The 15,068-nt window shown below is 32.2% G+C and overlaps 1 protein-coding gene across 1 annotated transcript in view; it reads left to right on the top strand.

Annotated features, from left to right (window-relative positions):
• Nucleotides 1-6,509: 6,509 nt before the first annotated feature.
• Nucleotides 6,510-15,068, top strand: part of Wnt6 (Wnt oncogene analog 6) — a 52,142-nt gene continuing 43,583 nt past the window's right edge. Inside the window, exon 1 of the mRNA XM_068764799.1 lies at nt 6,510-6,771. Within this exon, the coding sequence (XP_068620900.1) occupies nt 6,710-6,771 (62 nt within the window). The 5' untranslated portion in view covers nt 6,510-6,709. The remainder of the gene's footprint in view (nt 6,772-15,068) is intronic.

The raw sequence follows: 15,068 nt of genomic DNA, 5'->3' as shown, positions 1-15,068 counted from the left end.
GACGTATATTAAGTATATCGAACGGTGATAGCTTGTTGATATTTGAATGGTGTTGAATGACTCCGATACTATAGCAGAGGTCTTTTAAATTTTTGGTAAACACGAAGACAGCTTTCACTGGGTATCAATATACATATATTTTTTTCATCCATTATTAGTTTAGTTTTTACCGTTGTAATATCACCACTTTTCTAGTTAAGTATCCACTGGAAGTAATGGGAGAGACGGCATGTAGAGTTGAATCCACGAGAGATCCTGTGCCTATCGGTGAACTGTTATATAATAAAATTATGTAAACATTTACGAACATTTAGACATGCTTGATTTCATTGGACTTTCATCAATTAAGGTTTTGTAAATTTTCCGGAAAAACGGTGTCGAATTATTATTAAATTACTATTTTTGTTTCTGGTTCATCTAGCGTTTTGAACAACTAATACTGTAAGTATTGTCGGTTTTTAGTAACAAATGTTGTTTATACTTATTCGTAATACACTCTTTTAATTACAATTTATAAAATAAATAATCTGGAAATGTGAAGATCAAAAAAAATCACTAGTTTACAGGAATACATTTTGTGCTATCTAATGAAAACAACTGTGTTGTGAATGTAAACAATTGCCAGAAGCGTATTGAAAATTGCATTAGCTAAAGTCACCGGAAACAGCTGCAGATTTTAAAACAATTAGTTTTACAAAGTTTCAAAAGAATAGATAAATATAACGCCAATGATTATTGTAGATAGTCCTAAAATTGCAACCGAATCGGAATGTTTTGATCTGGAATTCCTAATGCGTGTCAAAAATCTCAACGCGGCACTTGTGTGTGACTGGTCACTTCATGGTTTTTTTTACCGCGCTTAGAATGCTGCATCACAGGATTGCATGGCTTTTGAATATGCTGGGTGTAATTGTTTTGTAAGTGGTGGTACCTATAATCATCGAGCATATATGTTCATCCTTTGGAGCATCCGCCAAAGTGTGCTTAGAGCTACGCGGCCCCCTGATCCGTTGATGTAATAAAATTAATGATTCGAGCCTTGTGCCCCAAAGAAGCTCTCGAGATTTAAGACTGCAAAGAGGTTTAAGCTAGTAAGTGCCTAGGAGAAGAAAGTAAAGCTGTAAATATCTTAAAATTTGTCTTTTGATATCCCACTTTATACTTTATCATTAAAAAAATCATAAATTACTTGAAATAAAATCTCTAGAACTTTGTTACTCTGTGAAAATAAAGAGATAGGTCAAAATAATATAACTTGTGCGTTATATTCAACGTGGTGTGAAAATATCCTTTGTCGAATTCTTGTCAAACAATGCTTTGTAGTAATGATTCTTTGAAGTTGCTTGAAGAAGCGTGCACTATGTAATCTGGAATATTCCTTTGAAAATTTAACTACATTTAGATTGCAAATAAAGATGTTTCATAACTAAATGTTTAATCATGTTTTATTTTTTCTAAGTTATGTTTAATATTGAAGAGGAAATTTGTTGTATTTTTAATGTAATGTTAAGTTATAAAGGGTATTGCAAATTAGTCATGAATGATTAAGACTTTAATACCAAATAAAGACTAACAAATTGCGAATGCCAAAAACAATGTATGTCGCTGAAGTTTATAAATGTAAATTTATGTGTGCACTCGTCTTGATTTGTATAATCGCACAATGATTTTTAGTGATGATGAAGTCTTTTAATATCGACGTTGAAATGTAGAAAATACTAATCCGATTAGTGAAAAAAAATCTTTCGCTGCAAACATGAGTCCGCCGACAAAACCTTTAATATCCTATGCGGACAGTTACTCTACCGAGTTTTCCCAGAAGTTAATGATGTACTGGCATGAGCTCTATCTCCAGAAGAAGCTCTTGAATTTATATATAAAATTGAGAAAAGCTTAGACAAAGGTTTCTTGGCCACCTTGGACTTGACTTGAACCAAAGCTGTAAATGTCAATGAGTAACGAACGTTACTCCATGGATAATAAAATTACCATCTGGATATTTAAGACTCGTTACTAAGATGTATGTAAACAGTAATTTTTGTTAGCTAATACAGTAATGTAGTTACACACTATTTGATAAAGAATGTCGTGTCATCTACACAGACGGTTTTTTACCATAAGTAACCTTACTTGTTCCGTTTGTCCAAAAATCTAGTAATTGAATCATATAAAACGAACATGATAAAAACACTGATTGATTGAAAAAAAGAATTTAGTCGATGCAGTAGATTTCGCTACACATTTGTGGCGCCATAAATACTGGGTGTTTACAGCCAACATCGGTTTTGACGTTAACAGTTCAATAAAAGACATTTATCACTTTAACGTCTGTTTTAGCAGCCTTTCGTCGCACTTATGTTTGAAATTTTTTCATTCTCATTTTGCTGTAATTATGTTAAGTGTGTATAAGAAAAATTATGAGTTCTAAAACAAATTATTACTTATTAAATTTTAAATTACCTTATACGCTGGTAAAGTGTACACTTTAGTTATCGACGTAATTTATCAAGTAGTAAACGAAGTGATTGTACTACTCTGTATATCTGCGTCATATGTACAGCATAGAAAAAATAATTATAATTAATTTTAGATATAATAAAACAAATATTCACAATATATTTAAAAATTTAGACATTTAAATGATATTGTACTACCAACCACTACCGACGAACACCAACTCGCTTGATGGAAAGCGACGATATGATCGAAAATGAGGCATGCATACTCAGTAGGTATCCATTGAAGATACCTGGGTTATAATTTTCGAGAAATAAGAAAGTCGGTATATCGAACCATACTTAGGTTGTGTGGATCAGAAAAGTTAAGTTGAAATGCTTGGTACGCCTTCAAAGAAACTTTACAACGTAAGGTGTCGTAGAGGGCTGACTTCATACTCGTCCTATAGAGAAATATATATCAGACAAAAAGATTCAAGTCGATATTATAGTCTTTGAACTTCTACTTATTCTCGGTTGAAGTTGTTGCTGTTAGTCCAGGAGCTTTTACAGTTTCATCGGAGCTGAGTTCACGGAGCGGAAGTCCGTGAACTTAAAAACTTAAATATAAACAAAGCTGGACAGGAGCATACTTGTTGTATGAAGTAATTCGCACGTAGTAAAACGTTCTAACCGAGTAGAGCTGTATAGTATGGGTATTATGTGGCAGGGAGAGATCCGGATCCAACCTCGGTTCGCCCACGCTGTTCGCGATTAGGGAGCGGGCGGCCGCCCCCTAAAACGGGTGTTGTGGTGTGGTGAGTAGCGTTTGGTTCCGTTATGTATAACGCGGTGTCCTGTGCGGAGTGTCGCAGGTGCAGTGGTTGCCAGTGCTGTGTGGTTAGCGCTTGCAGTGTTGTGGGTGTGATGTCTGTGAAATATTTTATATGAAATATTTAAATAAATATTGAAATCGTTTTATGCTGCTGGTACTAGAGGCCTAGTACAGGCGTTCCTCCTTGTTCCTTCTTTCTTGTGTCGCCTCACAGGATCACCGCTGAGGATTGTGACTCTTTTTGCAAAGTTTATATTTGCATTTATGTTACGCCATCTGTGCCGGTCTTCGTCAATGTGTACTGTTTTGGCTACAGTGCTGTCGAACGTGGTTCGGACCTGATCGGATCAGCGCTTAGGGTTGCGGCCACGTAGTTTTTTCTGGTAATTTATCTATAAAATAATTCGGATTCTAACGAGATTATGTAAAAGCTACACATATTTCCTAAGACCCTGTTAATCTTGAAGAAATCAAGTAATCGAATAATATTTTATTTATTACAATACAAATCTTTCTTGTTGAAAATGGCTAAAATAAAAAAATGTTTAAGAGAAGTAAGTGTAAAATAGTTAAAAAATAATTCACGAATAAATTATTTATTATTCTACAAAGTCGACTTTACCAAAAATATTACTTAGCTATTCTATTGGTAATAATAAAAGTTTATTTTAATTATGATATTTTTAAAAATTTAAAATATTGTCAATATATTATTACTAACCTAATTTTGCGAATTGAAGTATCTAGTAAAAATTAAAACCTCTGAAAAATGTTTTAGTCACTGAGAAATATTAACAGAATAAATAAAAAAATAAACTTGAAATTCAAGAGTAATCATAGTAATTACCATTCCAGTCGTAGAATGTTCATATTCACGTGTTTTTGCTTGTAATTGATGATGCAACTACTAACTTAGTATATATGTCTTAAATTAATAATTTTAAATTGAAAAGCTTCAATGCGGACCTATTTAAATAGAGAAGTCAGTGTCTATGATTTTTTTTTGTTTATTATCATGATAAATTTAAGCTGTAGTCAAGAGAAGAATTTAATTTAGATTAAATACGTTTTCTCGTTGTTCAAACCGTTCTTTCTTTTTAATTAATACTAATGGTCACAAATGGTTTAAAATTGGAACGTTTTTCTATTCATTGTTGGGGTCGAAAGGTTCTCTAATGGCGACCACGAGCCGGTAGACGCGGCTTGGGTAGACCCCCCCATCAGGTAGACCGACGATATAAGTCAAGGTCACTGGTAGTCGCTGGATTCGAGCAACGCAAGGCCAATGCCTCACAGCAGGCGCCCATCGGCTGAAAAGAAGAAACAATTCATAGTATTTTTTTTGTTTTTGTAACTAGCCTCTGATGGTTATAAACGAGATTTTCATCTACGATAAGTATTGACTTGCTGAATAATATTGTTAGCTAAGAATGATTTTTTCCAACTAGTACGCGATAAGGTTGAATGAGAGTTTATTAAAAAAAACCGCACATATGCAAACTCTTCGAAGCTCTCAACGACCTCTCTTATACACTTGACCAGAATAATTTCTTTGGAAAGTTAAACATTGCTCAGAATTGGTTTTATAAAATTGCATATACAAAAGGCATTACTTGTTACGCGAATCGGACGTGTTATAGATTATCTAGCAAGTGTAAATAAATGTTGTTTAGGTATTATAATAAATAAATAAATAGTAACTAATACGACATACCTATAAAATATATTAAACAAGCTCTAACTTTAAGCATAACTAACTAACTCTACCTCGTAAGTAAACTCAAAACATGCTGCGATACACTATAAGTACATTATTACTAACTTTTATTAGTTATTTATATTCTCAAACTATAATATCGAGCTTGTATGACTATTGAATCTAACTTTTTTAAGTAAGATAATGTGTGAATTCACTCAACGGCGACAATCTCTAAAGACAGTAAACAATATTTTGTTACAACACTAGATAATGCGTATTTTAAAGATACCTTTTATTACTACGTAATTATTACGTTATACATTATTTCCTAAGCAATTGAATTTTAGATAAAGTGTATCATATATTAACTAACAGCGAATGTGCCGTACATAAAGTTTTTACACCTATAACCAATCATCCCGTATATATCTTTATTACTCTAGGTGCGTAGTTATGTTCGTAAAGTGACACATCCATACAGCTTCGGCATTAGTATCATCACGTGTAATAAAGTGGGATCGATGCACTGCGCATCGTTTTCTATTTCAAAATCCTAAGTAAGTATTACAGGTTTCTTTAGGCGACATCACGTCTAAAATCAAATTCTTACAGTTACTATGTCGAATTATTTCTGTAGTTAAACAATTAATAATTATAGAGACGTAAAAAAAGACTATTTAATTTCTTAGTACCAATACTTGAATAGTTAATATTACGTAATTTTTTAATAAGATGAAATGTAATTTTGACATCATTGAGAGCCTTAGAGTAAATATAAAAGTTATTGTCGCGTATAAATCTATATTTGTCAGTGCAGCTTTGGATCCGTCAGGTATATGTACACGCAATTGTTTGTTTAACACAATTAGCGTTTCGCACGTGTGTTCTAATAATAGATGTGTACCGTACGCTTCACTGTCCATCACTCGCTACCAATCAGAGAGTGTCTGTTTTGTATTAGTAATGCCGTATTGAAAGAGCTGCAACGACGACTGTGCATATATCCCTGCACACCATTCATTCAACCAACCGTCAAGTAATTTGTAAAAGTAAATATAATTTAAAAACTTATTTCAACTATTTTAGACGCATTATTGCTTGCGGGGCCATATTATATTTCGTAATATATCAAATGTGATGTTATATATGCTAAATTTTTGTTTGTAACCAACTTTAGCCCACGGCACCGATATAAATGCCAAATATAGCCGCGGGACTGATAATTAACAGAATTTAGAAGTCCGATCAGTTTTAAATTGGTATTACAAACATGAGTTTTTAAAAGACCAACAAGTCGCGTATTTAATTATACCTCGAGACTCGATTATTGGGGCCCCGCTGATCGTTCGAAAGCGTTAATATATCAAATCGCCCACAACGATCTTTATTGCGAATTGTAGAGTATAAGGCTTTATATTTGTAGTAACGTAAAGCCTAATCCGTTAAATATTAGTCAAAATAGCGCGAAAATCGTTTTGCGCAGCGCGTGCGCTGGGGTGGGCGCACAGGTGAACGTCAGTCTGCTCTGGGAGCTCCTGCCGACAGGGATCCACTCACGCAACACGCCGCGAAATTTCGGTACAGTTTTCGACACTTAACAAATTAAACAAGAACTGATTGCGAGAAAATTAATATGATGCTATTATTTTGAGCGTTATACGATTGGTATGTGCTTAGTAAAGGTTAGAGGACAGATCATGGTTAGGGGTGGGATGCTGGGGCAGTGATGTCCGACGAGAGATGCGTCCGGTTGTCATTGCCGCGTGCTTGCTGCTGCTCGCGCCCATCACCGACTCCTGGTGGTGAGTCCAAATCCACGAGATAACAAAGTCAAATGTTAAATTTTCCCCTAATTCCTATAAAACAATCAATACACTAAACTTTAAAGTATTAGATATATAAATAACATTTATTATAGCGTAGTTTGATAATTAAACATGTTTAACTCACATTCCGTATATAATTAATGCATGCATCCTTAATTTTTTTTAAATAAAAAACGTGTTTTTCGTTCACGAGTATTCACAATTTTTTTTATTGAAATGTCATTTAGCGTTGAATTCATATAATTTTTAGTTCTTTTGGACTAACAGAAGGTTAAACACGGTTGTGTAGGTTTAAATCACAATATTTAATTACTTCTCCTGCCTTAATGATTCCTTAAAACAAAATTATCTTTTACAAAAGTTTATTTATAACCTTTTTGGTTTTAAACATTTAAAGACGGTATATTATTTTTTTGACGAGGACCTTTTTGGGGGATAAAATAAATATATATTTGTGGCTAAATTAACTCTGACATAAAAACTTACTAACACCGCTATGTTGAGCAGGTCTTTTTACTTTCACTTAAAAAAAAATACAGCGATTTCAGAATATTTAATTATTCCGTGTTTCAAAATCATGTTCATCTTTGAAATTTCTTTAATGTTTTATTTATGTTACCATAAATATAAATATCATCCATAAATTAGAGAAAGATTATATGCATATTTATGTTCATTTCAAATTTTTAAATTTTTATTTGTTATTGTAATCGTATTGATATGTTGTAAATATTAACGGCTATTTAAAATTCTTGTAAAAAATTGTATACACATAATTTACGTGACGGTTGTGTTCTGATAACTTTGTAAATGAAAATATCTCTAAGATAATTTATGGCCGGTTTTTGTTATATAGTTGTAACAAAAGCTATTGCGCTAATTTCTAAACGACTTGTTACTTGTACTCGTTGTAATACGGAGAATAAGCGCTTTAACAGTAGGTGGCGGGGATCCAAAGTAAACTTCATGTTCATTTTATCGAGCCAAATTTCTCTGAACAGGGTTCTAGAACAAACACCAACTATTAAAATAAAATCGACTCAACCGACGTGTAAATCTTCTTGTTTATAATGTTTTCCTTCAAGCCTTTCCCGATAGTTAGCCAAAGATTACACAATTACAATAATAACCTATGAATTGTAATTTTATATAGGCTAGAATATTACAAACAGTAAGTCTTTCGCCATTGTTGCAAATGAAATCTAAACTAAAAAACAATTTAATTTTTTTTTGTATATCCAATTTAATTTAAGGATATTTAATACTAGTAAAGATAATTATTAATACCCATAATGACTTAAATTTAATTTCAAATGTTAAAATTGTAAATAAAGAGTATGTAAAAAAATATATACATTGTTTTAGCACTAGGCGATAAGAGGTGATTATTCATTCGTTTACAAGTAAAACTGCCAGTTCATAACAGGTTGGTATTTTACAGAGTTTTATAATAAATGATACAAAGGAACAATACATAAAAAACTTAAGCGATTTTTTACAAGATATATAAACTTGCATGCAGAAGCTAGTTCAACTAACTGCATAGCTGTTCTCGGTTCAGAACAGGGGCATAGTCCTAAAATGTATAAAAAAAATTAATAGTTTAATTTATTCTTAGGGTCATTTAAAGTGATTACATGTGTATATATAAGATTGCTACAAGAACACAATTTATATATAACCTATTGTCAAATATAGCTCCTATACAATGATACATTTTAATTTAAAAGGAAGAAACCATTACAAACTTGTTCCTATTGCATTATCTTTTATATGAAAATTATTAACACCAAAAACTTATTAAAAATTTGGTTTTAGCTAGGAGTAGGGGTTACAATACTGAAACTTGCATAATAATCATAACGATTACGTAAAGTGACTATAAATGAGAAATATCTAATAGATTCAAGCGTTACTTTGCGGAAGTCCATCCTAAGTAAGAAAGGGACTAGCTACATATAAGTCCCTTTTTTACATAAATGAGAAAGTCATTGAGAATATGATATATGTACAACGCAGAGTCAAGAGATGTCGTGTCAAGTCATACAACAAGCCAGAAAATTATTAATTTTGAAAATGGTAGAGCTATAACCATTTTGCGGTAAATATAATTATTGAGGTTATACCGATCAAAACTGCCTTTAGGAGGCGACACTTTTATGAGTTATTTTTCTGTTGATTTAGAAAGGCTCTAATATTGCTGTATACAGTCGTTACTTATTATAAATAACGTGCTGTTAGCCATTATTTGCCTGAGACAATCCATTGAGCGTATTCGACAGAGTCTAAGAAAGGTAAAATTTTTCAATATCGCAGAGTCCATGTTCTACACTGTGCTTGCCACTCCGTGGTTTTCAGAAACATAAAGCCCCGGTTGTCCGTTCTGCGAGCTACTTTAATATTAATCTCACTAAAAGCGTAAAAGTATTTACGGAGTTAATAACAAAACCGTTTTTATATTCTTACATATTGAACCCAATAAGTAAACAAGTTACGATAACAAGTAACAAATGGTTGCTTATTAAAAAGAGAAATACATAATGGAGTAGCCGATATAATTACGCGATGAGATTTATGACAAGGAAGTCTAATAATGGCGATTTTCAACGGACTTTATTCATGTCTAACTTTATTTACACGTGCCAAATCCAGCATGCATGTGGGCCTTTATTTAGGATCAAATTAATGAGTGGCGAGTGATGTAGTTAATTAACTGGTAGGTGACTCTATTTGGTACGATTTTAAATATGAATTTAATTTTAAACGTGATTTATATGCTTGAAGTATTTTTTAATCTTAAATTAAATCTTTTACAATTACATAGTAAATAAAACAATGGTAAATAACGATAAGCAATTTATAAAATTATTACTCTTCAATATAAGTATGTTCCCAATTCTGAGAGTGAATCTTTACTTTATAGATGAAGTTAATGCCCGTGTTTGGCAAACTCTGGTTTCGGCCAAAAGTTATCACCCTCAATTAAAATTGGCCAAAAGGTCAACTCGACCATTCGCCGTAATTTGCTGTCTTGTAAAAAAATCTTAATAACTGTAGCAGGTGCTGTTTATAATTATTTTTCATCTCGATTAACGAAATTTACTTAAAAAAATGTCCATATTCATAATGGCTTTCATCTGAGCAAGTAGAGTTACAAACTTTTAGATGGGACATTTTAATTAATAACATAAGGTGGTTTCACAAGGTAACACAAATTGTTTTTTTTTTGGAAAAATCTTGTCAATCGATATCCGTTTAATATACACCGCTATGAAATAGAATCTCTAAAAAAATTTTTTATAACTAGCATATTCCATTACTTTATAATATTATAATCATTCGGTCTTTCGGATATGCAAAATTATATTATTTTTGTCTACAGAAATGTTTCTGCTTTTACGAACCATTGACTTTTCATAGTGATTGGCTGACGGTAGAAAATATTACGTATCAAAGATTTACAATCACAAAGTGTTGTGATATACATAGTTACGCACGATTTATCCACCTTCATTAGTGATTTATAGGGCTAAATATCTAAGTTATATTTCCCTATTTGCTACAAATTCTGATAATAATTATAAAATATAATTTGGTATAGGGCCCACTATATTAGCAACTTAGACCTCCGCTATCGACAGAATTTAGCAGTCACCAAAGTAGCTGTTTCTATTTTTAAAACAGAAAATCACTCTTAATATCTGTTGTATCTTAATGTCTCTTAATACCTGTTATCTAAAGATTATCTGCTGGTTAGAAATTAAACTTTTTTTCTTTTATTATAAAAATAGTTATTACATATTAATTTGAACGTTGATATAGGTTGGTAAGTTTATTTTATTGTGAATAATAAACCTTAAAAGCCTTTGTTTAATCTTCGCATGTTAATCCGTCTGCAATTTTCCTCGGTCCGAGTCTGGCCGTAATAAATTCAAGATTCGAGGCATAAATCTGCGAGCATGAAATTCAATAAAGTCATACCGACTGGCGAACCACCGCGGAGGGGAGTTTAATTTGCAATTAATCAAGCGCGGGCTTAAATTAGGCGATTCGACCACGATCAACAAAAATTGATGCCGCGGCTAAAACTTGGGGCACAATGTCGGAATGTTGGAGCTCAAAACTTGTTCTCCATTTACGGGAAACTTTCTATAAATAACACGTGCTATATTATTTTATACTTACATTAAAGAAGTCAAATACACAAGTGACCTTTATACCAGATATCTATTTTCAAGAGGATTACAATACTCTCGACGACCGACATGTTTATGCCCTTATCGCGTCGCGGACCAAATAATCCAAACAAATGTTTGTTTATCGCAAAGTTAAAAATTAAACTTCAAGTAGAACAACGCAACACTGCTGGTAAAACCAAGTACAGTTCTCACGTTTAAACTAATATTAATTACGTTTTGATAAGCTGAAGACCAAATAAAGTGGAAGGAAATATCTTAAAACGAGTAACTTGCACACGGACTTTTATTTATTTTGGCTATACTGTAATCAGGATTTAGATGTTCGTCTAACGGGCAATCTTCTTAGCATATTTTTAGACCTCTCTTTTTACAAAATTTGACATCATATAAGTTTCAAAAAGAACAGTAAAGAGATTTTGATAATCACGGTACATAATGATTGATTATAATGTATAAATTATTTTATTTATTTATTAGAAACTTTTCATTGATACGTTTTGTTTAGTCTACTGTACTCTGCGAGACTGATTGACACACGACCTTTATTTTCAACGATTCTTCCTTAAATAAACATCTTCACAATCAATTGCTCCTCGGGTAAGGTTTATAACATATGCAGAGCTATCTTCTACAGCTTACGTTGTCGTTTGCTAGATGATTGTATGATTATGTACACCAACAATGAAGGCTTCATGAATGATGTAAAATTATGAAAAGGAATACATTAAAAAGGTTTTCATTAAATTATATTTAATACATATCAAAAAAATCTTTCCAACAAAAATATGTTGGCTCCGTTATAGCTATTAACGGGAATCTTACTAAAACAGGTTCCATTGAGATCATTTTTTTTAAAATAAAAACTTTAATGTGTAAAACATCTATAGCCTCTTCTTTGCATCCTGCCAAATTCAATGGCTTACGACTTGACAGCCAAATTCGCTGATGTCACTTCGGGCAGTCTTTTTTAATGTCGAATAATAACTCATTTTGGCAACTTTTGACACGTGATAGATTGATTTGGACGACACGATGCGTAATTTAAGAGTGATTACAGTCGTTAATGATTCTTTAGCGTTTTTGCGAAATAAATAATGCTCTTTTGATTGTGGTGTTATTGGATGTGTGCATCGTTATTCCTTGAGTATATTTTATATATATTGTCTTTCAAACATGAAGCTACCACTCTCGAACACAAATGTCACTAAATATATTTTCCAATTTTTATATAATAATAACAAAGTGTAATTATAAATGAAAAACATTAATATATTGTTAAAAATAGAGTAAATACTTGGAAGTGGTAGTAAGGAACGGAAGGTAACCTTGGAAGTAATAGTCGCGACTTAAGTTATAAAAGCGAGAGTTTGTGTCAATGGAAGAGTTCCCAAGAGGTCGGCTTCCTGCTAATCCAGTAATACAGACGAATTTAGCAGCAAGAACTAGGGCTCCTCTGAAATTCTTCGACCTCTGCTCCGAAAATCTTGGCAGAATCTGTAACTGCTATTTAATCAGAATACAAATAAAAAAAATAAAGTAAGAGGTGAGTTATTTCATTAGAATCAGTTGCGTGCGGACGCTATGTTTTAATTTATCAGTGCATTTAAAAAAAATTGTCATTAAATAAGTTTGTGTATTGCTAGAGTAAAAAGACTTGTGATCGTAGGGTTGGATTCCAGAGATACAATTTAACATAAATCATAATTGGAGCATTAATTGTATTAGAATGCCGCTCATAAACAAGTTTCCAGAGGATGGGCAACTGCGTTCTCTGCGTAATATCTGACCACACTGTGATCACCAAACTGCATGTCACAGTTTCCAATGGATATGTCTAAAGAGCCCTTTTTTTGCTTAGCTGATTTAATAAGTAATAAGCTAATTTTGTACCAACATCTGTTTTTGAAAAATGTTCATGGCAAAAGTAGCACAGAGCTCACAATTTTTTTTTAAATTTTACCAGAATTAGTTAAGACCAGAAATAAGATAATGTGTTTTCATTAATGTGAGATAGTGATTTTTCTCTTAATTGTCGTAGTTTTATCTTATATAAGATTTCTTTAGATTTGCACTCTAATTTTTTAGCACCGCTGGTGTTCAAATAATACGAAGCTGTCCTAATAAATGAATTTACATTATGTTTTAACATGGACTTATAGGCTCTCCTTCATCATTAGTTCAATACAGGTCTTTACCAGAAAAAATGTCAGGGAACTCGACAAATATTATTAAAAAAATATATTTATTTCCACATTACATAAAGATGTTAGTGGCGATTCAAAATTTTAATTAAATAACGATGTGTTAGATTTCATGTCCGGACTAAGTCAGTTATAAATTGTATGGGAATTGGTTTAGTATGTCACCAAAGTTATACGAAACTGGTTAAATTGGCGCAGTGTGTCCATAAGCAAACATCGTCAATAAAATATGTTTTAATTACCACTTACAATACTACTAATACAATGCTACAAATTTAATATATAGTTTTGTTATTGAAATCGTTGTTGTTGCGAAAATATGCAATTAAAAAATGTTAAGGTATCGGAAGTGTTTTCGAAGTACCGTATGAAATTTATTACATTGAAATGATGAAGCGAAACTTTACCCAATAACTATTTTGTGCAAAATTTATTATAATTCTGAGCTTTATCAATAAACAAAGTTTAAGTTTAAGTAAATTGTAATTTGCACACGATTTCTCAATTTTTTAAGATATAAAAGATTTCGACGAATACTTCAAGCGTGTCTTAAGAATTATCATATGGACGTGAGAGCGACAAATATCTTACGAATGAGAAGAATAATTTGGCACGAAATAATGCGGTCACGTAAATTTTCAAAAAGATAAGCGGTGTAAAAGATAATATCCAAGGTTCAGAGCAATGGATATGATTTGCCGACGTGATAATACGCTTGGTTTTTGGAATTTAATGAAATTCTCTACTGTATGTGTGACATTCCTAAAGACATACGTTCGAAAGGTATTTTTTTCTTTGCGGTAAATAAATCTTAAATATTAAACATTAATTATAATAATACATTCAACTGAATTTTAACCTGAAAATAAATACGTTCTTTTTGATAAATTTGACATGGCTCAATGAATGCTAAGACAAACTGGCGGTTGTCTTAGCATTAAATACAAGAGTTATGCTAATAACAATTAAATTATTTCAAAACTGAACACAAAAACTCTTTCTGGCAGCTGACAGTACACGCCAAGGTACTCTCGTGGGGGCACTTGGAGCCTAGTCACACCATGGAGCGTCCGCGTAAGCGATTAAGGCTTCACAATCCGGTGAAAGTGTAATAATATATATCCGATGAATGTGTAATATATCGCGGCCGGAGCATTGAATTTTGCTTGCTTAAAAGATAGTTTGAGGTTAAGCGTCTTCAGTGCCCTGCCTTCTTGCACCCTAGGAATTTGCAGATGCCACTTGGGCTGTAGTGCAAGTAAGGTAAAAAAAGCCGCCAGTGCAGCTGTAAAATAGATCTGTTCCTTAAAGGCAAAACCAATGAAGCCGCTTAGAAATCAATTAAGTAAAGACGAAAAGAAAAAGAAAAATTGCTTTTTCGGATATAAAAATAAAACTGTACATTATTTCTATTTTAGGAGATAAATATTTGTAACGTGTTATAAGCAACGGAGTACTGAGTACGTTCGTAACGTATCGAATAGTTTTGTCATAGTTAACATTTGGATATAGAGTTGAAGTACCGTTTAAGATTTTATACATTGGATAAAAAAGTTAAATAAGACAAATACTTCCACTTTCACTCAATCACTTATGTGTGTCTGAAGAAAAATATTTGAAGAATGTCGTATAATAGCATCCTTTAATCTAAGGCATAGCTGTTAGAATTGATAACGCATATCGATATTAGAAGAAACTTTATGTAAATTTATATTAAAATTTATTTGTAACTCAAATTAGACTAGATACCGTCAAATTCTATGTATTCTGTCTGTCTGATTACCATTAAAAAGACTGAATACATTTTCCAGAAGCGATGCGACACATCGTTTAAAGACATCGTCTGTCGATTACAAAAAATCTAACCTTGATT

The sequence above is a fragment of the Battus philenor genome, unplaced genomic scaffold (genome assembly GCF_028537555.1).
Source record: "Battus philenor isolate CCGP_79_NKW_IND1 unplaced genomic scaffold, ilBatPhil1.0.hap1 SCAF_2, whole genome shotgun sequence".
Taxonomy (NCBI): Eukaryota; Metazoa; Arthropoda; class Insecta; order Lepidoptera; family Papilionidae; genus Battus; species Battus philenor.
The sequence above is the reverse complement of the archived record's forward strand: the minus strand, read 5'-3'. Positions and strand labels throughout refer to the sequence as shown.